At 40.1% G+C, this 24,824-nt stretch overlaps 1 protein-coding gene across 1 annotated transcript in view; it reads left to right on the top strand.

Annotated features, from left to right (window-relative positions):
- LOC140731514 (uncharacterized) overlaps window positions 1-19,125 on the top strand; it is a 110,703-nt gene extending 91,578 nt beyond the window's left edge. The window contains exons 24-26 of the mRNA XM_073052984.1: window positions 4,955-5,107; window positions 12,588-12,788; window positions 17,847-19,125. Coding sequence (XP_072909085.1) covers window positions 4,955-5,107; window positions 12,588-12,788; window positions 17,847-17,885 — 393 coding nt within the window. The 3' untranslated portion in view covers window positions 17,886-19,125. The remainder of the gene's footprint in view (window positions 1-4,954; window positions 5,108-12,587; window positions 12,789-17,846) is intronic.
- The last annotated feature ends 5,699 nt before the right edge of the window (window positions 19,126-24,824 follow it).

The following is a 24,824-nucleotide window of genomic DNA, read 5'->3' as shown; positions in this document are numbered from 1 at the left end:
GAGTGTAGTGAGGTAGTGACCTCAGCCCGAAACTTCGACTGTTTACTCTTTTCCATCGATGCTGCCTGGCCTGCTGAGTTGGATTTCCAGCAACTGCAGATTTTCTTGTTTTAATAAGGTAGTGTTCATGGGTTCAATGTCCATTCAGAAATCTGATGGCAGAGGGCAAGGAGCTATTCCTGAATCATTGAGTGTGGGTCTTCAGGCTCCTGTACCTCCTCCTTGATGTTAGCAATGAGAAGAAGGTACGTCCTGGACGATGGGGGGTCCTTGATGGACTCTGCCTTTTTGAGGCATTGCTCCCTGAAGATCACACACAAAATTTGGCCGAAACGTCAACAGTGCTTCTGCCTATAGATGCTGCCTGGCCTGCTGTGTTCCACCAGCATTTTGTGTGTGTTGTTCGAATTTCCAGCATCTGCAGATTTCCTTGTGTTTGCTCCTTGAAGATGTCAGTTCAATTAACTCTTGCTTCCTGGATATACCTATTTGTTTTCAAATTGAGCAGCATTGCTGATGGATTTATCATGAAAGCTACACAGTTCAGGAATATCCACATCTGTAAATAACTTCAATCAACTTTAAATGGCAAAGGATCTGATCCAAATAACTATCACAACCCTATGTGTATGAAGAAAGAAATGGTTCAAAATTCTGAAGAGAGGCTTCATAATTTGGAATCTAGAACATTAACGAAACTCAGAATTGTTCAATCATCATTCATTAATCTTCAGTTTAAGATGGCATTACTGAAGATAAATAGATAAAACACAAAAAAAACATAGATTTATGTAGATGCTGAAGTGTGCAAATGTAGGCTGACAGTTAACTAAGAAAAACAGACATTAGAATGTGCAATGGTATGTGTGAACTGAAAAATGGGATCTACAGTTAGGCTTGCTTACCATGCTATCTACTATTTCAAACAAGATGATTGTGTAATTCCTCCGTTAATTATCACATTAATTAACTGGTAATGTATTTATCCACATTCTCTGTATTTCGTAACTTAATCTATTAACTAGCCTATACTGGAAAAGCAAATGTATTGTAACATTGTCCTGGATAAACCATTGTCCTGGATAAACCATTGTCCTTTCATCGGGAGGATTTACAGCAGTTGAATTCATGAGTAGTTTAGACACTTTGTGATGGCGATCCCTAGTCTTTCCCAGTTGACAACTCACCTGGAATGAAAACCATTTTATCCACCACTTCCACTGGGATTATGGCCCATAGGAATGTCTATAATTTGGGTTTATTTTTGGAACATCTACTCTGCTGATATATCAGAATCAGGTATAATATCATTGCATCTGTCAGGAAATTAGTTATTTTGCAGCAGTAGTACATTAAAACTATAAATTACTATAACAAAATGTGAATTAAATTAGATACGTAGTGCAAAAAGAGAACAAAAAAAGTGACGTAGTGTACATGGATTCATTGTCCGTTCACAAATCTGATGGTGGAGGAGAAGAAGCTGTTTCTAAAATGTTGAGTGTGTGTCTTCAGGCTCCTGTACCTCCTCCATGTTGGTAACAGTAACAAGAGTACACGTCTGCGTGATGCGTGTCCTTAATGATAGTTGCTGCCTATTTTGAGACGTTGCTTTTTTCAGATGCCCTTGATGCTGGGGAGGCTAGTACCCACGATGGAGCTGGCTGAGCTTGCAATATTCTGCGGCTTTTTGTGATCCTGTGCAGTGGCCCCTCCATACCAGATGGAGATGTAACCAGTTATAATATTCTCCAAAGTACATCTGTAGAAATTTGCTAGAGTCTTTGGAGACATACAAACTTCTAATGCAATACTGCCAGTGTTTTGCCTTCTTTTTAATTGCATCAAAATGTTGAGCTCAGAGATGTTGATATCTAGGAACTTGAAACTGCTCATCCTTTCCACTGTTGATCCCTCGATGAGGACTGGTGTGTGTTTTTTCAGCTTCTTTCCTGTAGTCCACAATCAATTTCTTGGTTTTATTGATGCTGAGTGCAAGTTTGTTGTTAAGACACCACATATCTAGCTGATCGATCTCACTCCTGTACACCTCCAATAATGGTTGTGTCATTGGAAAATTTATAGGTCATGTTTGAGCTCTGCCTAACCAAACAGTTGTGGGTATGGAGACTAGAGCAGTGGGTTAAGCATACATCCATGAGGTGCTCTGGTGTTGATTGTTAGTGAGGAGATGTTACTTCCAATCCACACTGACTGTGATCTCCTGATTTGAAATCAAGGATCCAGTTGCAGAGGGCAGTGCAGAGACCCACGCTGTTGATTAGTATTGAGGCATGATCATGCTGAATATGAAGTTGTCATCGATAAACAGCAGCCTGACATAGGTGTTGCTGTGCCCAGGTGATCCAAGGCTGAGTGGAGAGCTAGTGAGAATGCATTTGCTATAGACCTGTTGTGGCCTGTTGTGCAAATTGCAGCAGGTCCTGATTCTTGTTTAGGCATAAGCCTAATAAAAATGGAGGAAGGAAAGCCTTTCATAACCACTAGATACTTCAAAGTGAACGAGAGTCTGGCCCCACCATGGCTATTCCTGACCTAACCTGAGCCCATTTGATTGTAACTTATTCTCAAACTGCCCATCTCTCTCTCACACTCACTCATTATAGAATGACTCACAGGAAATAACCTGTTATACAAGAAGGACAAAGGCAGCAGGCTCATGGGAACATCACCCCAGGAGGTTACTCTCCCTAGTCACCATCCTGTCTTGAAAATATATTGCTATTGCTTCATTGTTGCTGGATGTAAATCTTGGAGCTCCCAGCTGATGATATTGTCAAACAAAACAGGGACCCTGTGAGCTTAGTGGCAAGTGGAGAGACAGAGGCACTGCCCTCGCCTTAAGGAGAGTCTCCTAGAACCAAAACCGAAAGACATTCTTTTCTTTAAGTTCTTAGAAATTCTTCTTAAAATAGATTCTATTCAGTGCTCATTTATTGTAACACATGATTTAAATAGACTGCTGAATAAATACACTGCGGTACATCTTGTCCCACCTCCTACATATAAGCTCAAAGAGTGATATCAGCACTTGTCTTAAATACTCATATTCATAAAGTGACCATGCTCAGCACTTCAGAATATTTAATAGGAACGTAACTGGACTAAACCCCTTACCAGGTCTGCCCTGCCACCTTTACTAAATTATTTGCAATGAATTCAGTTGCTTAATGTTGTTTTTCTTTCTTGAATAATCTCCAGACTACTTCTAAGTCGCTCTGGAAACTTTGGTGGCTTCTTCTAGGCATGAGTCATGCTAGTGTCCTTACTATCTGCTCCAGCATCCATAGGATGATACGATTTGAAAGGCTGCACTGTTTCAGAAACGTTGAACCGAGAGTGGCTATCAATGGGTATTGCAGGGATAAAACTTATCAGTCTTTGTCTGTGTGTGTAGTTTTTCACTGATTTTAATTTTTAAAAATAATTATTGAGGTACAATGGGCCTTAAAACCATGCTGCCCAGCAATCCCCCAATTTAATCCTAACCAAATCACGAGACAATTAAGAGCAACCAATCAGCCTATCAACCGGTAAGTCTTTGGACTGTGGGAGGAAACCGGAGCACCCAGAGAAAACCAACGTGGTCACGGGGAGAACATACAAACTCCTTACAGGCAGCAGCAAGAACTGAATCTGGGTCAAGCTTTGTGCTAACCACTATGCTGCTGTATCACCCCTATTGTGTTTCTTTGTTTCACTGCAAATGCTTGCAAGAAAATTAATCTTAAGGTGGTATATGATGACATATATGTACTTAGTTAATAAATTTACTTTGAACTTTGAGCGTGCTTTGCCCAGTACATCACTGGATTGCTTGTCATGTTAAGCCAATGAACTTGATCTCTTCTCCACTATACCTAGTCCATTCTATCTCCTCGGCCCCGACCCCTCCATAGCAACTTCCCATCATCTAATTTCTAATCTCTTTCTCCTATGCAGCTCCCATTCCCCCACCCCCACCCTATTAATCACCAGTCAATATCAGTCTCCCCTTCCTGAGCCACACCACCGTGCCAAAGGTCCACCCAGTCCACAGCAGAATCCCAATCAAAATGGAGAACTGGAAGGCATATTTTCAATATTAAAAATGGGTAATAAACAATTTGTTGTTTGCATGAGCCAAAATCCTGCCAAGAGGAATTAAGGTGAACTACCAGCTCATCTGCATTGGTAATATTGCCTGAGGATGGAACAGCAGGACTGAAATCTAGGCACCACTCCAAGTTACCCTCAGGTCTACAGCACAAAGTAGAATGTCAGTCATTCTCTAATGGAACACACCTATCCACAGGGTGTGGAGTGAGGTGTGTTGGTTTGCAGAGGAACCTAACTACTGATGCACTCATCTACCGTTTACTGAGTGCCCTATTTGAGTGCACTTTCATTTCTAGGCCTCTTCCTTAAATACTTGTTCAAGGTTCAAAGTAAATTTATTATCAAAGTACATATATGTCACCATATACAACCCTGAGATTCATTTTCTTGCAGGCATACTCAATAAATCCATAATAGAATAATAACCATAAAAGAATCAATGACAGACTACACCAACTTGGGTATTCAACCAGTGTGTAAAAGATTGTACAAATACAAATACAAAAATAATGAAATACAATTACAAAAAGAAGACAGTTTTATTGATCCACCATAGAACATAGAAGTTTACAGCACATTATAGGCCCTTCAGTCCACAACGTTATGCTGACCATGTAACCCACTCTAGAAACTGCCTAGAATTATCCTACCGCATAGCCTTCTATTTTTCTTTTTTTTCCATGTACCTATCTAAGTGTCTCTTAAAAGACCCACCACTCTGTGTGCAAAAAAAAAGTACCTAACTAAATGTACATAACTTGGGCAAAATAATTATTTTAATTGCAACAGCAAGACTAATGCCAAGAACGTGTGTTTGTTTTTTTTGCCTCTTTAGAATTTTCTGGATTATGTGATTTCACGTTCTGTGAAATCTGTTATGGATGAGTTTCTGGACAAAAAATGGTTAAAACTCACAAAAGAATACAGCAGTATTACAATAGAAGTGTGGGATGGACATTACTTTGACGATGAACGCATTGATTTACCGGTGAGTTTAAAGCTTAGAAATGTTCATTACCGTAACTGTCCTTCAGAGAGTGCACTTTCTGAGCTACTGTCCTGCAACTATTTTTGCTCTTCATTGTGCAAGCTGGCAGCATTAAAAGAGCCTGATATTTCACCAATGCTTAGGATAGTCCTGACATTTTGGCTACAATGCATGACTGCTGTTTGCATTTTAACTCAACAGTTTACAATTGCTGTCTGTGTTACAATAATTGTAAGCTGTAATTTACAATTATTTTGTCACAGTGGAGCTAACAAAGATGCTACCATGATGGGTTGTTTGAATACAGAAATTGTCAGTTTCAGGTACAGCAAGGAGGAATTAGAAACTAAGTCCCACTGGATCACTTATCTGCTCTGATGTTTCTGAACTTTCCTAAAAGCAACTAAAACTGAGAACAGGAGAAAAAGATTAAGAGACTTGTGGGCTGCCCCAGCACGTTCTTAGGTTGTGTTGGTTGTTAATGCAAATGATGCATTTCACTCTATAATTTGATGTACATACGATAAGTAAATGAATCTGAAGTAGATCTAGAAGAGTCAGGAGTGGACGTCCCCACAATCCCACCTCAATCACTCTGTACGCTCATCGGATGCCAGACAGAGAGGCACCAGTGAACAGAGAAAATGGTCCCTACTTCTGCAGGGACCCTGGGAACAACCTAGGAGTCAAAAGGCTAAATAAATTACTTCTCCCAAGTCCTATTCCACTCTAAGGCCAAGAAACTGACTCTGACAGCTCTTGGGCAAGGGCTGGATCTCTTCCAAGCAGATGCTTATGATATCCAGTAGGTACCTTTTGGAAACAGTGTAAGCAGTGAAACTGATTCTGGCAGAATGCCCCTCATTGGGGCTTCTTAGGAGAAAATTCCCCTTTATTTCCACATCATTGTGTTTATTAGCCGGCATTGAGGATTTTAATGGGAAGGTAGATATACATGAGGGACAAATGAATTAAGGCAAGTGCTGTAGGGAAAAGATGACGAGCCCATGCTTTTGCACTGCAGACTCTAAGTAATGTTTGAAAATGAAAAATAATTTGCATTAATTTAACATTATTAACATTCTCATGATGCCCCAAAGGTAATGAATTACTTTTTTATAGTGCAATCATTTTTATTATGTTGGTAAATGCAATAGTTACTTTGCATAAAAGAAAAATCCTGTTGACAAGAATCGAGGTGAACAACCCAGTTCATCTACTTTGGCAACAGAACAGCGCGTTTACATTGAACAGCACACTTACATTGATGACATTCTTAATCATGCCATTTGAGAGTAACTGCAAGTTAATCTCAAATGACATGATTAAGAATATCATCCACCTTTTGATGGAATACACCTTTGCACAGGATGTGGAGAGAAACATATTAGTTTCTGACTTGGTTCATCTCTAGTGGCTCAATAACATAGGATTCAAAGTTCAAAATAAATTTATTATCGTAGTATGTCTGTGTCACCCTGAGACTCATTTTCTAGCAGACGTTCACAGTAGATACAAAGGAATACAAGGAATCAACGAAAAACTACACAAATAAATTCTGTGCTTTATTGGCTGTCTCTCTGTCCTACACTGAGGCAGGTAACATTTGCAGCCTTGTGATCCATCTGTAAGCTGCTGATTTTCCAGAAAATGGGACAGTCCATGATCAAATATTACCAACTAGCTCAATCTAAGATGCGAGAATATACCCTCTTAAGCAAAATGACTCCTGCACAAAGGAACCATGGAAAGATGTTACCATATAAAACCACTGTCCATAATCCTTTGGAATACTAATAAGATTCTTGTCTGATTTTTGTAAAAAGCATATGTACATATACAGTAGATTCTGCGCAATTGGACTATCTGTTAATCAGGACAGCTGCTTATTTTGGACAACTCTTAAAGAAAAAAAGCAAATTGCCAGGATTGATGAAGCTCCCAATGAAGGGTTTCGGCCCGAAACTTCGTCACTACCTCTCCTGATGAAGGGTTTCGGCCCGAAACGTCGTCACTACACTCCTGATGAAGGGTTTTGGCCCGAAACGCTGTCACTACCTCCTCCCATAGATGCTGTCTGGCCTGCTGAGTTCTGCCAGCATTTTGTGTTTTTATTTATTTCCAGCATCTGCAGATTCATTCGTGTTGCCAGGATTCCCTTTGTTTATTTGGGACTCTATGCCACTTAATTGGGGCAGGAGACTTTCTGAACAGGTTCTAACGAGCGTCAGTCATGCACACTTATGTGGCCATTAGACACTACACCATGCTTAGAGCTAGTGTCAGTTGTGTGTGTTGTGTTTTAAAAGTGGTGATTTTTGTCACTGGTAGCAGGTGAGAAACAAGCAATAAGACATTTCAGAACTGTTTTGCTCACTGTGGTTTCAAGCATTTAGGCTTGGAGATGCCAAAAACAGCCAGGAGTGAAAATGAAATGATTTCACTACATCAATAAGTTAGGAACTGTAAAGAACTTGAAGGTATCAACAATCATCTGGAATGTTCCCATGAAAATGAAGATTTGGAGGATCAGAATTAGCCCATTTGGTCCATTGAGTCTATTTCATTTAAATACATAATTTGTTGCTCAGTTAAATAATTTTTAATTTTGTAAAAAAGGCAAACATCTGTAATAACAGCAAAGGACTGGAAAGTTACATTGATGTAAATATTCTCATTTCATCTTTAAGACATGAATTTAAATCAGTTTCAAACTGCCTACAGATTCCTAAAAGAAATATATCTATGTAAGTAGTAGAAATCCAACTGTTAATTAATGTGATGTTACAGCATTAGTTTGGTATGTTGAGACAATTACATTATTTCAAAAAACAACAGCAAATGTGATTTTTGGTATCACTGTTTTAAGAATTGTTATAACAAATATATTCACTAAAATGCGTACACTGCATTGTCAAAATCTTTCACAAGAATGGCTCATTTTGTTCTACATAATTCTTACTGATTCATTTAATAGATTAATTTTAAGTATGATTAAGGCTTCTGATTTTTAATTTTAAAATACCACTCTGTGATTTCTTAAGTAATAAGCACAAGGAAAATTTATCTTCTTTAATTCCAAAATTTCCTTCCATCTACACATCATTTACACTTTCATTGCTCTGTCAATAAAACATAAGGGAATTGAAGGCATAGTTATGGAAGGACTAGAAGCAGTAGTTGATCTCATGAGCTCTCAAGAAGATCATAGAGTTATTGCATTGTTAAAATAGAATAGAACTTTATTGTCATTGTTCAAGACAAGTAGATTACATCTACCTGCAGGATGGGGTGGGGTGTCCTTTGAGTTGGTATGCCTTGCGGGAGAATCTGTAGTGTGTGATGTACGGGGCTGTAAGTGAGTTCAAAGAAGACATACCCTCCCTGCTTTGTGTAGTTTTCAGTGATCTCTTTTGTATCTGTGTGCATGTGAGACCCCAGTCTGGGTTAAATTAACAGGGAATGTGTCATCCTATTCTCAATGATTTGATTTCATAGATCCAATCAGCAATTTTAGGCCAGTTATTAGGCTTAGACCATTTTAGGTTTATTTTACAGGTCTAGTTATTAGGCTTAGTTTTGACCATTCGGGGAGCAGGTTTTGTTTTTAGGCCAAGTTCTTAGGCATCGTTTAGACATTTTGGGGAGTAGGTTTGTAATGTTTCAATTCTTTTCCTCTTTGTTCTTTTTCTTTGAAGGTTTGACTAGTTCATAGAACATAGAACATAGAATAATACAGCACATTACAGGCCCTTCGGCCCACAATGTTGTGCTGACCCTCAAACCCTGCCTCCCATATAACCCCCCACCTTAAATTCCTCCATATACTTGTCTAGTAGTCTCTTAAACTTCACTAGTGTGTCTGCCTCCACTACTGACTCAGGCAGTGCATTCCACGCACCAACCACTCTCTGAGTGAAAAACCTTCCTCTATTATCCCCCTTGAACTTCCCTCAACTTAAAGACATCTCCTCTTGTACTGAGCAGTGGTGCCCTGGGGAAGAGGCGCTGGCTGTCCACTCTGTCTATTCCTCTTAATATCTTGTACACCTCTATCAATTCTCCTCTCATCCTCCTCTCCAAAGAGTAAAGCCCTAGCTCCCTTAATCTCTGATCATAATCCATACTCTCTAAACCAGGCAGCATCCTGGTAAATCTCCTCTGTACCCTTTCCAATGCTTCCACATCCTTCCTATAGTGAGGCGACCAGAACTGGACACAGTACTCCAAGTGTGGCCTAACTAGAGTTTTATAGAGCTGCATCATTACATCGCATCTCTTAAACTCTATCCCTCGACTTATGAAAGCTAACACCCCATAAGCTTTCTTAACTACCCTATCTACCTGTGAGGCAACTTTCAGGGATCCGTGGACATGTACCCCCAGATCCCTCTGCTCCTCCACATTACCAAGTATCCTGCCATTTACTTTGTACTCTGCCTTGGAGTTTGTCCTTCCAAAGTGTACCACCTCACACTTCTCCGGGTTGAACTCCATCTGCCACTGCTCAGCCCACTTCTGCATCCTATCAATGTCTCTCTGCAATCTTCGACAATCCTCTACACTATCTACAACACCACCAACCTTTGTGTCGTCTGCAAACTTGCCAACTCACCCTTCTACTCCCACATCCAGGTCGTTAATAAAAATCACGAAAAGTAGAGGTCCCAGAACAGATCCTTGTGGGACACCACTAGTCACAACCCTCCAATCTGAATGTACTCCCTCCACCACAACCCTCTGCCTTCTGCAGGCAAGCCAATTCTGAATCCACCTGGCCAAACTTCCCTGGATCCCATGCCTTCTGACTTTCTGAATAAGCCTACCATGTGGAACCTTGTCAAATGCCTTACTAAAATCCATGTAGATCACATCCACTGCACTACCCTCATCTATATGCCTGGTCACCTCCTCAAAGAACTCTATCAGGCTTGTTAGGCATGATCTGCCCTTCACAAAGCCAAGCTGACTGTCCCTGATCAGACCATGATTCTCTAAATGCCCATAGATCCTATCTCTAAGAATCTTTTCCAACAGCTTTCCCACCACAGACATAAGACTCACTGGTCTATAATTACCCGGACTATCCCTACTACCTTTTTTGAACAAGGGGACAACATTTGCCTCCCTCCAATCCTCCGGTACCATTCCTGTGGACAACGAGGACATAAAGATCCTAGCTAGAGGCTCAGCAATCTCTTCCCTCGCCTTGTGGAGCAGCCTGGGGAATATTCCGTCAGGCCCCGGGGACTTATCCGTCCTAATGTATTTTAACAACTCCAACACCTCCTCTCCCTTAATATCAACATGCTCCAGAACATCAACCTCACTCATATTGTTCTCACCATCATCAAGTTCCCTCTCATTGGTGAATACTGAAGAGAAGTATTCATTGAGGACCTCGCTCACTTCCACAGCCTCCAGGCACATCTTCCCACTTTTATCTCTAATCAGTCCTACCTTTATTCCTGTCATCCTTTTGTTCTTCACATAATTGAAGAATGCCTTGGGGTTTTCCTTTACCCTACTCACCAAGGCCTTCTCATGACCCCTTCTTGCTCTTCTCAGCCCCTTCTTAAGCTCCTTTCTTGCTACCCTATATTCCTCAATAGACCCATCTGATCCTTGCTTCCTGAACCTCATGTATGCTGCCTTCTTCCACCTGACTAGATTTTCTACTTCACTTGTCACCCATGGTTCCTTCACGCTACCATTCTTTATCTTCCTCACTGGGACAAATTTATCCCTAACATGCTGCAAGGTATCCCTAAACATCGACCACATGTCCATAGTACATTTCCCTGCAAAAACATCATCCCAATTCACACCAACAAGTTCTAGCCTTATAGCCTCATAATTTGCCCTTCCCCAATTAAAAAATTTCCTGTCCTCTCTGATTCTATCCTTTTCCATGATAATGCTAAAGGTCAGGGAGCGGTGATCACTGTCCCCCAGATGCTCACCCACTGACAGATCTGTGACCTGACCCAGTTCGTTACCTAATACTAGATCTAGTATGGCATTCCCCCTAGTCGGCCTGTCAACATACTGTGACAGGAATCCATCCTGGACACACTTAACAAATTCTGCCCCATCTAAACCCTTGGAACTAATCAAGTGCCAATCAATATTAGGGAAGTTAAAGTAACCCTGTTATTTTTGCACTTTTCCAAAATCTGCCTCCCAATCTGCTCCTCGGTATCTCTGCTGCTACCAGGGGGCCTATAGAATACCCCCAGTACAGTAACTGCTCCCTTCCTGTTCCTGACTTCCACCCATACTGACTCAAAAGAGGATCCTGCTACATTACCCACCCTTTCTGCAGCTGTAATAGTATCCCTGACCAGTAATGTCACACCTCCTCCCCTTCCCCCCCCCCCCATCCCTTTTAAAGCACTGAAATCCAGGAATATTGAGAATCCATTCCTGCCCTGGTGCCAGCCAAGTCTCCGTAATGGCCACTACATCATAATTCATAGTTCATGTTAGCTTCAAGGCTCAAGATCTCCAAAGACTGGATAGTGAAGTCTGTGCCTACTTCTAGTTGACCTACTATCCTATGTCCAGTTGACCTATCCTATGCCCCTTTGCCTCTGGTCTCTTGGAAAGCCTGATGCATTATTTCTACTAAGCTTACAGGCAGTGAGTTCTAGATGGTAACTCTCTGTGGGTGAGGGAGGGAGGAGAAGTTTTTGCTCACATCCCTAATTTGTCTTAAGTCATAAATTAAGTTTTCTCTCGAGATCTTTACACAATCTCTCTGTTAACCCTGTTGAGATTGTGGCTGATTCTGTGCGTTATGCCTATTTTCCTTTCTGACCACCCTCATCCCCTGATTCCCTTGGTACCCTTGAATATAGTGAATATTAAACATACTCAATGATTAAGCATAACCTTCTTGATATATAGAACTTCAAATATTTATTGCTGGCTGAGTAAAGAAATTTATCTTCAACTCTGTTCTCAGTTGCTAACTTCTTATCCTGAGGAATATATTTTAAATAAATAGGAAATAGTTGTGAAAAAAATAGCACATGGAGTGAAAGAAGCAAATCTCATTCATGGCAGCAGACACAAAATGATGGAGGAACTCAGCAAGTCGGGCAGCATCTATGGAGGAGAATAAACAGTTGGCATTTCAGGCCAAGATCCTTCATCAGGACGACACTCATGGTTGAAGGTTGTGCTTTATAAGGTTGAAGGGAGTTGTGTGAGTCAATGACATTAAAGTAATTTTGTTAGGGACAGAGGAGTTAATGGAAATCTATGAAGAGTAGATATGTAGGAGAGTGGAATATAGGAGCTACAGGAAATCGAAGGAGTTGGATCTTATGAATATTCAAACCTTGTAGCAGGGTGTTTTTAAGAAATTGTGTCTGCATTGATGATCATAGACTAATGTCAATGTTTGCAACTGAAAATGTCAAGTCGCTGTGTACCTGCTGTCTAATTCCTCTGCTTTTTATTTCATCTGCATCAGGTTATTAATGATCTTCTCACAGTGGATAAAACTAATAAATTTCTAAAAGTGCAATCTAACAAGAAAGGAAGAGATATGACCCAGCTTGTCTTGCAGTGCTTGGATCAGAGAATCCAGAAAGCTGGAAGAAATCACCCCGAATACAAACGCGAGGAACAGTTCTTTGAAGAAGCTATGGCAGAGACGTTCTGCAGGCTCGTGGTCTGTATACCCAGATACTGTGCATGAAATCTATGTGTAACAACAGTGGGTTTTGCAGTAATGAGCTCTGCTACTGAACTGTCTCTTTACTACAATATTATGTTGACATGATTAATGGGAAAATTCCTTTACTGTGAATAGCTTCTCGTGCACCAATTAGTTCTTAATTATAATTAAATCCATATTGAAGGGCTTAGCTTGGAGAACTATAGCTGTACAATAAACCTACTCTTGTTTCCATAACAATACCAAAATATTATAACTACTAACCAGCACAAGTGGTTGTAAGAGCTCGGTTTCAATGTTTAAGAGAGGTTTGGATAGGTACATGGTTGGTGCAGGTCGATGGGAGTAGGCAATTTAAATAGATTTGCCATGGACTAGATGGGCCAAAGGGCCTGTGTCTGTGCTTTACTTCTCTATGACTGTGACTAATTTTTTTTAGCTTTAATAATTTAAAGATTAACAACAATGATTTCTTTTTAAAAATCTACTATGTGCATCCCAGTTTCCCTCTCTGAAGGTCAGCACAACATTGTGGGCTGAAGGGCCTGCACAGTGTTGTAATGTTCTATGTTCAAAGTTCTATGAATCTGGCCCCATCTTGTCTACAGTTGGGAAGATGACCTGGAAACCTGCTTCTGGGCCAGTCAACTCATTGCAAAGATTATGAGAAGGTGCAGTGGCAGCCCCAGGTGTCAGCCCTGCTTCTTTTTCCCTCTGGATGAAAATGACATGACAACATAGTGTGTTCCAACTCCAGACCAGCATCCCACTGAATGGCAGTTCTCAGAACATAATCTGTCAATTCTTGTCAACTGTTGGCGCCAAAATATTTCTGTTTTCTCCAGTGCTGGGGCATCCAGACATGACATTTCAGCACACTAAAATGCATTTTTTCCCAATCACCCCACTTCAGTACAGCATCTGTCAACACTGAGAAAATCTCTGCCAAGACAACATTCAAAGCTGTCTTCTATTATAAAAAATCTTATGAGCTCTCATTTAAATTGAATAAAAATATTCCACTTATTTTACTGTAATGGTTCAAATTCCAAATTAATTTATGCATCAAAAATACAGAAAGATTTAAAGAGACAAGTTAATGGAGAACTGATTTGCATAAACCTATCCCTGTTAATCATATTTTAGAATTTGTTTAACTAGCAGCTAAAGAAGATGTTTTAATATATATTTCAACTTCAGCCTCACACCAAAACCCTTCTTAACTTGAAGTTTGGGTAAACTGTGAGGAAATGTCTTATTATAGTTGGGTTCATTGGACTCCTGGAAGAGTGAATTTGCAAAGTAAATATTGATTAAGAGAAGTTTGGATGAAAATGCAATAAAAAAAGTTTTTTTAAAAAAAAAGAGAAGTTTGGATAAATACATGGATGGAGTATGTTGGCTATGCTCCAGGTGCAGTTTGATGGGACTAGGCAGAATATCAGTTTAGAACTAGATGGGCCAAAGAGACTGTTTCTGTGCTGTAGTACTCTATGACTCTTTGTTTTTAAAGATATCAATTCTCTACACTCAATGATATTCGACTCCACCAACCACATGCGGTTGGATAATTTATGTTCCTGTAATCAATGTGTAATCTATTATGGGTCTCCAGGGGTGATGTAAATGATCCAACATCTATAAGACCAGACTTTTTATAAAACTGCAAACATATCTGCTGTAACTATCTAGCCTATGGCTTACAAAGATTATCACTATTCAGATGTTACTTCAATCCATAACATAGTAGATGATACTTGGATTATTTCCCATTTTGCTGCCGTTAATTTCCGTAAAACAGAATGACCACTATAACAATCCCAGTAGTCATAGAATAGAATTAGATAAATACAACAAACAAATCCTTCAGTCCCTGAATTCACACCAAGCATCAAATACCATTTACATTCAATTATAATATTCATTCCATTTTATCCTCTGCACATTCCCAAATCACAGCCTTGTGAATTTCCATGAAAGAAATCCTGTTGAAATGTGCAAATTTTTTACTCATAACCCATTCCTGTCTCAATCTCAACATGAGTGAATCTGCAGATGCTGGAAATAAATAAAAACACAAAATGCTGGCAGAACTCAGCAGGCCAGACAGCATCTATGGGAGGAGGTAGTGACGACATTTCGGGCCAAAACCCTTCATCAGGAGTGAAGTAACATGGGATGGTCAAGGGGGTGATATACTGTATCCGGTGCTTCCGATATGGCCATTTATACATTGGGGAGACCCGCCGCAGACTGGGAGACCGTTTCGCCGAACACCAGCACTCGGTCCTCCAGCAGTGGCGGGATCTCCCTGTGGCCACACACTTCAGTTCCACAGACCACTCCCACTCCGACATGTCTGTCCATGGCCTCCTCTATCGTCAAGATGAGGCCGTGTGCAGGTCGATGGAGCAATACCTTATCTCCCGCCTGGGTAGCCTCCTACCTGCCGGCATGAACATCCAACTCACAGACCTCCGTTGATACCCCTGCCCCCCCTTACTCCCATCCCTATCTATTATTTCAGTCTGGTTCTCTTTCTCTCTCTTTTTTCTCCCCTCACTATAATCTCCCCCCAGCCCTACCTTTCTTTCTCTTTTATTTCCCATAATTCTCCACCTTCCCCCTAGCCCATTTCCCTCCAACCTATTACTTCCTAGCTCTCTACTTTATCCCTCCCCCCACCTCTTATCCTCCCCTTGACCATCCCATGTTACTTCACTCCTGTTGAAGGGTTTCGGCCCGAAACATCGTCACTACTTCCTCCCATAGATGCTGTCTGGCCTGCTGAGTTCTGCCAGCATTTTGTGTTTTTATTTTTTTACCTGTCTCAATCTGTTGGGTTGAGGGATCAAAAGTTTATGTCCAACACCTAATCTCTTTCAGTGAGTCACATCTAACAAAATTGTGCATTATTATTTTATTTAGAGATACAGCACTGTAGCAGGCCCTTCTGGCCAAACGACCCTACACTGCCCAATGTAACCAATTAACCTAATAACCTGCATGTCTAATCAACGGCCTTCAAAAGCTGGGCCCCTTTACTTCCCTCTGCAACTGGATCCTTAACTTACTCATTGAGAGGCCACAGTCTGTGCTGATGTCCTCCTCACTGGCAATCAACACTGACACACCTCGAGGATGTGTGCTTAGCCCACTTCTTTACACCCACAACTGTATGGCTGGGCACAACTAAAACACCATCTATAAAGTTGCCAATGATGCAACTATTGTTGGCAGAATTTCAGATGACAAGGAGGAGGTGTACAGGAGTGAGATAGATCAGCTGATCAAGTGGTGTCACAACAAGAACCTTGCACTCAATGTCAGTAAGACCAAGGAATTAAATAGACTTCAGGAAGGGGAAATTGAAGAAACATGCACCAGTCCTCATTAAGGGATCAGAAGTGGAAAACAATGCGTGGGTGAGCAATTTCCAAAGAGTGAGCAAGTTCCTGGGTGTCAACATTTCTGAGGATTTATCCTGGACCCAACATATTTATGCAATTACAAAGAAGGAACAACATCAGCTATGTTTCATTCATTTGAGGAGAATTGATTTGTTAGCAAAGACACTTGCAAATTTCTACAGAATACAATGGAGAGCATTCTAACTGGTTACATCTCAATTTGGTATGGAGGGGCCACTACACAGTATCAGAAAAAGCTGCAGGAAGTTGTAAACTCAACCAGCTCTATTGTGGGTATTAGCCTCTCCAGCATCAAGTATATCTTCAAAAGGCGATGCCTCAAAAAGGCAGCATCCATCATTGAGGACCCCCATCACCCAGGCCATGCCCTCTTGACACTGCAACCATCAAGAAGGAGGTATAGGAGCCTGAATACACACACTCAACATTTTCAGGAACAGCTTCTTCCCCTCTGCCGTCAGATTTCTGAATGGGCAATGAACCCATGAACACTACCTCAGTATTTCTTTCCTGTCTATTTGTACTACTTATTTAATTTAACTTTCTTTTATATATACACTTACTATAACTTATATATTTTATTATTATGTATCGCAGTGTACTGCTGCTGCAAAACAACCAATTTCATGACATATCCCAGTGATATTAAACCTGATTCTCATGTCTTTGGAATGTGGGAGGAAGCCTACATGGTCACGGGGAGGACGTACAAACTCCTTACAGACAGCAGCGGGAATTGAACCTGACTTGCTGGCACTGATAGAGTTGTGATAACTGCTCCACTAGAGAGCTGCTCCCTATTATGTATGTTTATTAGAGTTTGTACAGTTTCACTGAGCAACAAAATGAAAATGTCATAAAATCTTGATTACTAACCCCAATCAAAAGCTCCCCCCAAAATCATTCTCACAATTATTCATTAATCCTAAACTCCTCTTCCTTCAGATCAGCATCTGTACTGATATCTGTGCCTCAGTCAAACTTCCACATGGCTTGTTTCATTCAATTTTTAAAATGTTGACCCCCATTGGGCTTTGATTATACCCCTCCCCCCACTAGTACACCTATTGAAAACATATCAATTTTAGATATTCAATGGTCATTCAGTCTCTTGAATCTATTCTACCATTCACTGTTGATCCATATCATATCTCCATCTAGTTGATTTTATAGTTCTGCAAGAGGGAATTGTATAAATATCTGGTACAGAAAGTTTGCAAGCCTATGGAGAATAGGCTAGTGGGTGGGACCAGCAGATTGTTTTGATAGAAAGCCAACATGCACATGATGGGCTGAAGGGCCTCCTGTGTTGGAGCTTTTCTATGATTCAAGATGTTCAGTGCAAGATAACTTGTTGATCTTAGGAATTCACTTTCCAAGCCACTTGAGCTTGTTGTGGGCATTGCTAGCATTCCCCTGCCCGAATGCTTTTAGGTGTCACTCCCTTGATTTACTACATTACAGCAATAACTACATTTCAAAGCTACTTTACTGAGTGTAAAAACCTTTATAAATGCAACTCATTCTTATTTTTGATATGATGGATGTCTATTTTATGAAGTTCACAGAAGCGCAGATGTATTCAATAAGTTGTAATTTTCTTTCTCATCTTCTAAAACAGGAGTCAGCACTAATGACGACAGGATATGGACCTCTCTGAATGATAGCCAGATGGAGTAAGGTTTCTGCAGTTGTAAATGCACCACATATAAATTTAATGACTTGAAAAGGATTTGTAACCTTCACGTAAATGATTCTTCTATTATACTGTAACTAGGAAATTTTATCTGCAATATTTTTGTCTTAAGAGGCTGTGATGTTTCTGCACCAGTTTTTATTATTACTTGACAAAAGTTTTAGTGAGAATATGACATGCCAAACAAGCGGGGACTTGCTTGGAAAAGCAAAATACTGCAAATACTGGATATCTGAATTAAAAGAGAAAATGTGGAAGTACTCAGCAGTGGAAGCAGCTAAAATGGAGAGAAATGTACAAAGTAGAATTAACATTTCGGATTGATGGTTTTTCATGAAAACTCATCAGATGACCTGCTGCCCGCTTGGAGACAATGACCATTGATTTAAATGGGACCATTTTAACCCAATGCACTATCAGCAAGGCAGAGTTCATGGTTACACTGTGGCAACACCTCTGAAAGAGGTCAAATTAACCCCTTCAAGCTTCTGAAGAAATCAAGATCAGACTGCGACAGGAAGATAGGACATTGCAAGAAATTGCTTGTATTACTTTCTCTGTCAAAACCCTGTTGAAGATATTTTCCCAAAGGATTATCAAGATACAGAAGTTTACAGATGATGAAATGGTGCATTCTCAACACCAAGCATATCTCAACATATCAACTATTAGTGGACCTTCTGTTTAAATGATTTGGAAAGGAAATCAGGGAGTTTCATTTACCAATGTGCCTTCCATCCCACATACTTTTTAGTTATTCACTACACAAGTAATTCAGTGCATATGGGTGTCAATGCAATAGCGTTAAGTGGGTGAAGCTTGAAAACAGCAGACAAGCTTAGCAGAGGCCAAGTTGGACTAGAGAAATGGTGAGAGAATAAGATCGCTCCGTTGTCATTTCTTCTTACTATAATGTAACTATCAGGCAGGAGGTAAACTCTTGCAAAATAGTTCTCTGAGGCTCTTTTAAAGACAAAAAGATGAAAGTACCATTCTTAATCTTCATATAACCCAGTGCATGTAAGTTGTTTATTTTCTATTTCTCTCATTGTGTTAAGTCTGAGGCTCAGTAATTTGTCTTCAAATTGCTGTCTCTGTGAGATGAATGTATGTTTTGTGGACTGGGGGAGTTAAAAAGCTTAGACTCAGTAGAGGGTCATGAATGATAAACCTTACTGGAGGCAAAATAAAAAAATTAAAAAAGGTCAAGAACAGAATAAAATGTTCTCATCTACCCTCTGGAACCTGTCTCCATGGCATTCTATTGCTCAGCCCAACATCCAACTGTATTCTGAATGACTCTAATATCCTGCTTGATGGAAGTTATTTCAGAAACTTATCACCCAAGGTCCTTTGAGTATGTGTGCTATATTTACTTTTCACTAGTTTGTATGTATTACTGTCCTTCTACTCTCCTGCCTGTGTGATTTACCTTATCTAAACCATTAAATATTTTAGTTACTGAAACGAGATAGGTCCTTAAATCTTCCTCTCCAGGGATCTTTTTTTTGTGGAAACTTTCTTCATGTGTTACATGCCTTGTGCTCAAAAGCTTTTCTTTGTTCCTCTGTGCATTCTTCCCTGAGTTTGAACATCCCTATAGTGAGGAGAATTATGCACCGTGTTACACATGTAATCTAACTAATGCATTAGACAGTCTTAGCATAAACTTTTAAACTCATTCCCAGGACGTACTCCTGCTGTGATAAAGTTTACACTCAAATTATAGTTGATTTATTTTAAATTTAGCCCACAATGTCCCTTTGCACAAAACCAAAGATACTGTGGTTGGTTACTGAAAATATAGATATGCAAAAAACTAGAAAAATAGAATGGAAATTGAATGGAAAAAATGCTTGAGTTGGAATATAAAATCCAAGCACATTTGATTGCTGCTGGTCATTAACACAAGAGATTCTGCAGATACTGGAAATCCAGAGCAACACTCACAAAATTCTGGAGGAACTCAGCAGGCCAGGCAGCATCTGTGGGGAGGAATAAACATTCGACGTTTCGGGCTGAGACCCTTCATCAGGACCCTTCATCGAGACTCTGTCCTGATGAAGGGTCTCAGCTGGAAACATCAACTGTTTATTCTTCTGCATAGAAGCTGCCTGACCTGTTGGGTTCCTTCAGCATTTTATGTGCTTTGATTGCTTTTGGTCTTCTTTTCTGTAATATGAAGCTTTTTTTTCTTGGTGCTATAACTATTTAAGCCTTTTGCTATCTAACTCATAATAAGGGACTTACCTCCTCATTGTTCCCTTGGTCCTGCTTAACCTAGCATTAAGGAGTCTGGAAAACTGCTAAGAGATCTTCTCCAATTTCCCCTTTGTCAAGAGGTGCACAATAGTGCATTAAAGCACGTCAACATCTGATTTTCCTTTTCTTACAGTCTGAAGCTATACAACAATCAGGTAAACACATGTAAACCCAAACAGGTAAACAGTAGGAGCCACAGTAGCATTGTGGTTAGCGTGACGCTGTTACAGCTCAAGTTTGGAGTTCAATTCCAACAGCATCTGTAAGGAGTTTGTACGTCCTCCCCATGAACATGTAGGTTTTCTTGAGGTGCTCCAGTTTCCTCCCAAATTCCAAAGCCGTCCTGGTTAGTAGATTAATTGGTCTTTGTAAATCGTACTGTGATTAAGCTAGGATAAAATAGGTAAGTTGCTGAGCGGTGCAGCTTGTTAGGCGGAAGGGTCTGTTCTGCGCTGTATCTCCAAATAAAATAAATAAATTTCCTGCTGTTTTGAGATGTCAAAAACTGAGGATGGTATTAGGAATTTCATGCCTTCTGAAATGTGAGATATTGATCATCAGTGCGCTAAGGTTAAGGAGAGAGCAAACTCGTAAATGATTTGGTTTTCATTAAAGAGAGAAGACTCGGTGGTGAACTGCTAACGAAGGTACCAGAGATGTAGCTCATTTGTGAACACACAATTTAGAGGGCACTAGTTTTTTTGCTGTTTGCTAACTCTCTACCGCTTAGCTCTTAACTAAGTTGATTATTTTCTGGTTTTAGTTTTCAGCTGTGTTTATGATCGCAAGCCTAGGATAATGAATGTAAAATTTGCCTTTAAATTATTTTAGCAATTAATCCATCCTATGTTTCTGCAGAAACTCCCATTGATCCAATGATAAGTCATAAAGCCAAGTCAAAATTAAACCTTGTTTTAGACTTTAAGCAGTATGTAATCTTGTTAGACAATAGGTGAACAAGTGGATACACACAAAAGCTGGAGCAACTCAGCAGGTCAGGCAGGATCCATGGAAAGTAACAGACAGTCATAGGTGCTGCCTGACCTGCTGAGTTCCTCTAGCATCTTGTACGTGTTGCTCTGGATTTCCAGTATCTGCAGAATCTCTTGTGTTTATGAACAAGTGGATATATAGTTTACATAGATATGTCAGAATTAGAATCAAGTTTATTATCATTGACATATATCATGAATGAAATTTGTTGTTATGCAGCAGTGGTACAGTGCCACACATAAAAATTAACTACAAGTTACAATAAGAATTATTTAAAAGTAAAAGTATTGCAAATCAAGAGCAAAGTAGTGAAGTAGTGTTCGTATGTTTATGGACAGTTCAGAAATCAGATGGTGGAAGGGAAGAAGCTATTCCTAAAACATTGAGTGTGTGTCTTCAGGCTCCTGTACCTCCTCTCTGATAGTACTAATGAGAAGAGGGCATGCTCCAGATTATGACAATTATTAATGATGGATGCTGCCTTCTTGAGACATCGCCCTTTGAAGATGTCCTTGCTGGTGGGGAGGCCAGTGCCCATGATGGAACTGCCTGAGTTTACAACCCTGTGCAGGTTTTTTTGATCCTGTGCATTGATCCCTCCATACCAGACAGTGATGCAACCTGTCAGAAAGCTTTCTGCAGTACGTCTATAGAAATCGCTACAGTTTGGTGACATACCAAATCTGCACAAACTCCTAATAAAATGTAACGGCTGACATTATATTACAATATATACAATATTTCTAATGAAATCTTGACAAAAACATTAAATCTCTGTTTTTGTCATTGATATTAAAGCAAGGCAGTGGGTGAATGTTCTGTCATGGGGAGTGTTTTTGATTTCCTGAAGGCTCTCCACAATTGACAAGGCATAATACAAAGATGATGGAAACTCTCCACTTGCCTGAATGAGTGCAGTCATAACATGCAAGAACCTTGACAAGCACCCAAATCAAATCTGTCTGCTTGAGTGACACATAACTCTAAATGTTCACCTTCTCCTCCACAGTGACTGCAGGGTGTACCATCTGTGGGATGCATTGTATCAGTCCAATAAATAATCAGTTGTAGGATGACTGAAGGTTCACAATTCATTACACTTAAAAGCAAGAGGTTTTAATAGCAAATCATTTAAGTGAATTATGTGCCTTTGAGAGCAACTCCAAAATCTGTATCCTCTATGGGAATGCCATCTCCTCCAGGTTTGTCAGCCCTTCATTGTTCGTCTTCCAACTGTTCAAGAAAATATCTCGTCACCATCTTGTCAAGGGCAGCTAAAGCTGGGTAATATATGTTCACCTTTATGTACACAGTAATTATACTTCCTGTGAGAGTTAAATGGTCTAATCTCTGTCTTTGAAAATAACACAATGATTTAAACAGCTTAATTTGCTCAGATTTCTCCCTGTTACAGGGCTTTCTTGGATTTGAGTAACAACTTGTGTAATTTAAAAGGAGCTGCCAGCCACAAAGGTCATAAGCAAATTCACCCAGATATAACCAAATAAAACCTCAGCATTTGTTTCCTGTTATGTTAGGAAAATAATTTTGACAAGTGGTTATAAGTGGAGTTTGAGGCCTGCTGTTGGGTGATCGGTGGGTCCTGTGGTTGATGCTGAGGATCAAGACTCGAGGGTTGAATCAGAAGTTCGGAAGTCAAGTCCCATTGGCCAGAGCCCCAGGTCTGCAAATCCCTGCAAGTCTGCTGGTTTAGTTGAAGGCCAAATGTCTGTGTGTCGGACTCCAAATCTGAGTCCACTGGAGGCCAAAGAAGATGGCCTGTCTTTGGGGTCAGAGTACTGTGTATGTGCTTGGGTGGGAAGGAGGAACGGAACTTGTTTTTCTGTTGTTGTTTTATTGTTTGTTGTGTTCAGTGTTGTTCCGCCAAACATTGTGGGCATGCTTCGTTGATGCCCGAATGTGTGGCGACATTTGTGGGCTACCCCCAGCACTGCCTCTAGTGTGGTTGTTGTTAATACAAACAACACATTTCAGGTGTACACATGATAAATAATCTTGAATCTTAAAGGGACTGTCACCAAATCAAATGTGGTCAACAAATGCTGTATTGTCAAAAGGGGCATAAGTTTAACAAGTGTTGGATAGAATAAGATTTGAATCGATATTTTCCCATTCAAAAGAAGTATGAAGTAGACCTTTAAATAAAATAGTTGCAGTTGTGTCAATTAACACTGTTAAAAAGAGGATTTATGTTGGAAATTATATATATATTTAAAGCTTTAATTAGCTGCCTTGAAAGATGTTACAGTTTTTGAACTGATGGAAGTTATGATTCTGAGGTAGGCTGTGTCTCTGGTGAAGTGATCTATGTTATACACTCCAGCATCTTGTTCGAGATACCTTCCAAGTCACAGAGAACGCTTCTACAGGAAATCAAAAGAATAGAATTTATGGTAAAATATGTTATATTTGGTATAAGATGGGACTCAGAGAATCATAGAAAGGTATAGCACAAAAAACAGGCCCTTCAGCCCATCTAGTCCATCTTGAACCATTTAAGTTGCCTTCTCCCATCAACTTGCACTGGGACCTTAGCCCTCTAAACCCCTATTATCCATGTACCTATCCAAACTTATCTTAAACGTTGACATGGAACTCGCATGCACTACTTGTGCTAGCAGCTTGTTCCACACCCTCACAACCCTCTGAGTGAAGAAGTTTCTCCTCATGTTTTTGTTAAACTTTTCACCTTTCCCCCTTCCCTCATAGTCCCACCCAACCTCAATGGAAAAAGCCTGCTTGCGTTTACAGTATCAATACCCCTCATACTTCTGTATGCCTCTAATCTCCTCTATTAATCTTCTCAAATCTCCTCTATCAATCTTCTATGTTCCAAGGAATAAATTCCTAACCTATGCAATCTTTTTATATAATTCAGGTCTTCCAGATGTTGAAAAAGTGCAGAGAAAATTTGCATCTTTCCTGTAGGTAGGTGACCAAAACTGCACATAATACCTCAAAATTAGGCTTCACCAATGTCTTATACAACTTCAACAGTAGAGTAGTCTTAGCAAATTGATTTGTGCTTTATAATTTTAGGTTTACTTGTGACCTTCTCAATATGATTTCTTCTTTGAATTAGTTCCCATTGAGAGCTGTTCATAGACTACCAGTATAATTAAATATACATACAGTAAAACTCCATTAACCCCACTCCATAAGGACACTGGTGATGCTAAAATAAAAACAGAAAATGCTGGAAATACTCAGCAAGCCAGGTTGTATCTATGGGAAGAGAGACAGAGCTACAGTTGGGAGGTTGAAGACTCCATCAGAAATGAGAAGGAGATTATAAAGCTGCAGATCATAAATTAATAGATTCTGCCAATTCTGGAAATAGAGTAACACACGCAACATGCTGGAGGAACTCAGCAGGTCAAACAGTATCAATGTTGGAATAAAGGGTCAATGTTTCTTTCCAAGACCCTTCCTCAGGACAGGAAAGGAAGGGTGAAGGAGCTAGAATAAGAAGGTGGGGGGGCAGAGGCAGAAATACAAGCTGTAAGGTTATAGGTGAAGCATGGTGAGAGGGAAAGGTAGGCGGGTGAGTGGGTTGGAATGATGACGTGAGAATAAAGCTGCAGAGAGGATTGGGGAGGGGCTTGTCTCTGATCGGATAAGACCAGG

This window comes from Hemitrygon akajei, chromosome 8 (genome assembly GCF_048418815.1).
Source record: "Hemitrygon akajei chromosome 8, sHemAka1.3, whole genome shotgun sequence".
Classification (NCBI taxonomy): Eukaryota; Metazoa; Chordata; class Chondrichthyes; order Myliobatiformes; family Dasyatidae; genus Hemitrygon; species Hemitrygon akajei.
This window is presented reverse-complemented; position numbering and strand designations above follow the sequence as displayed.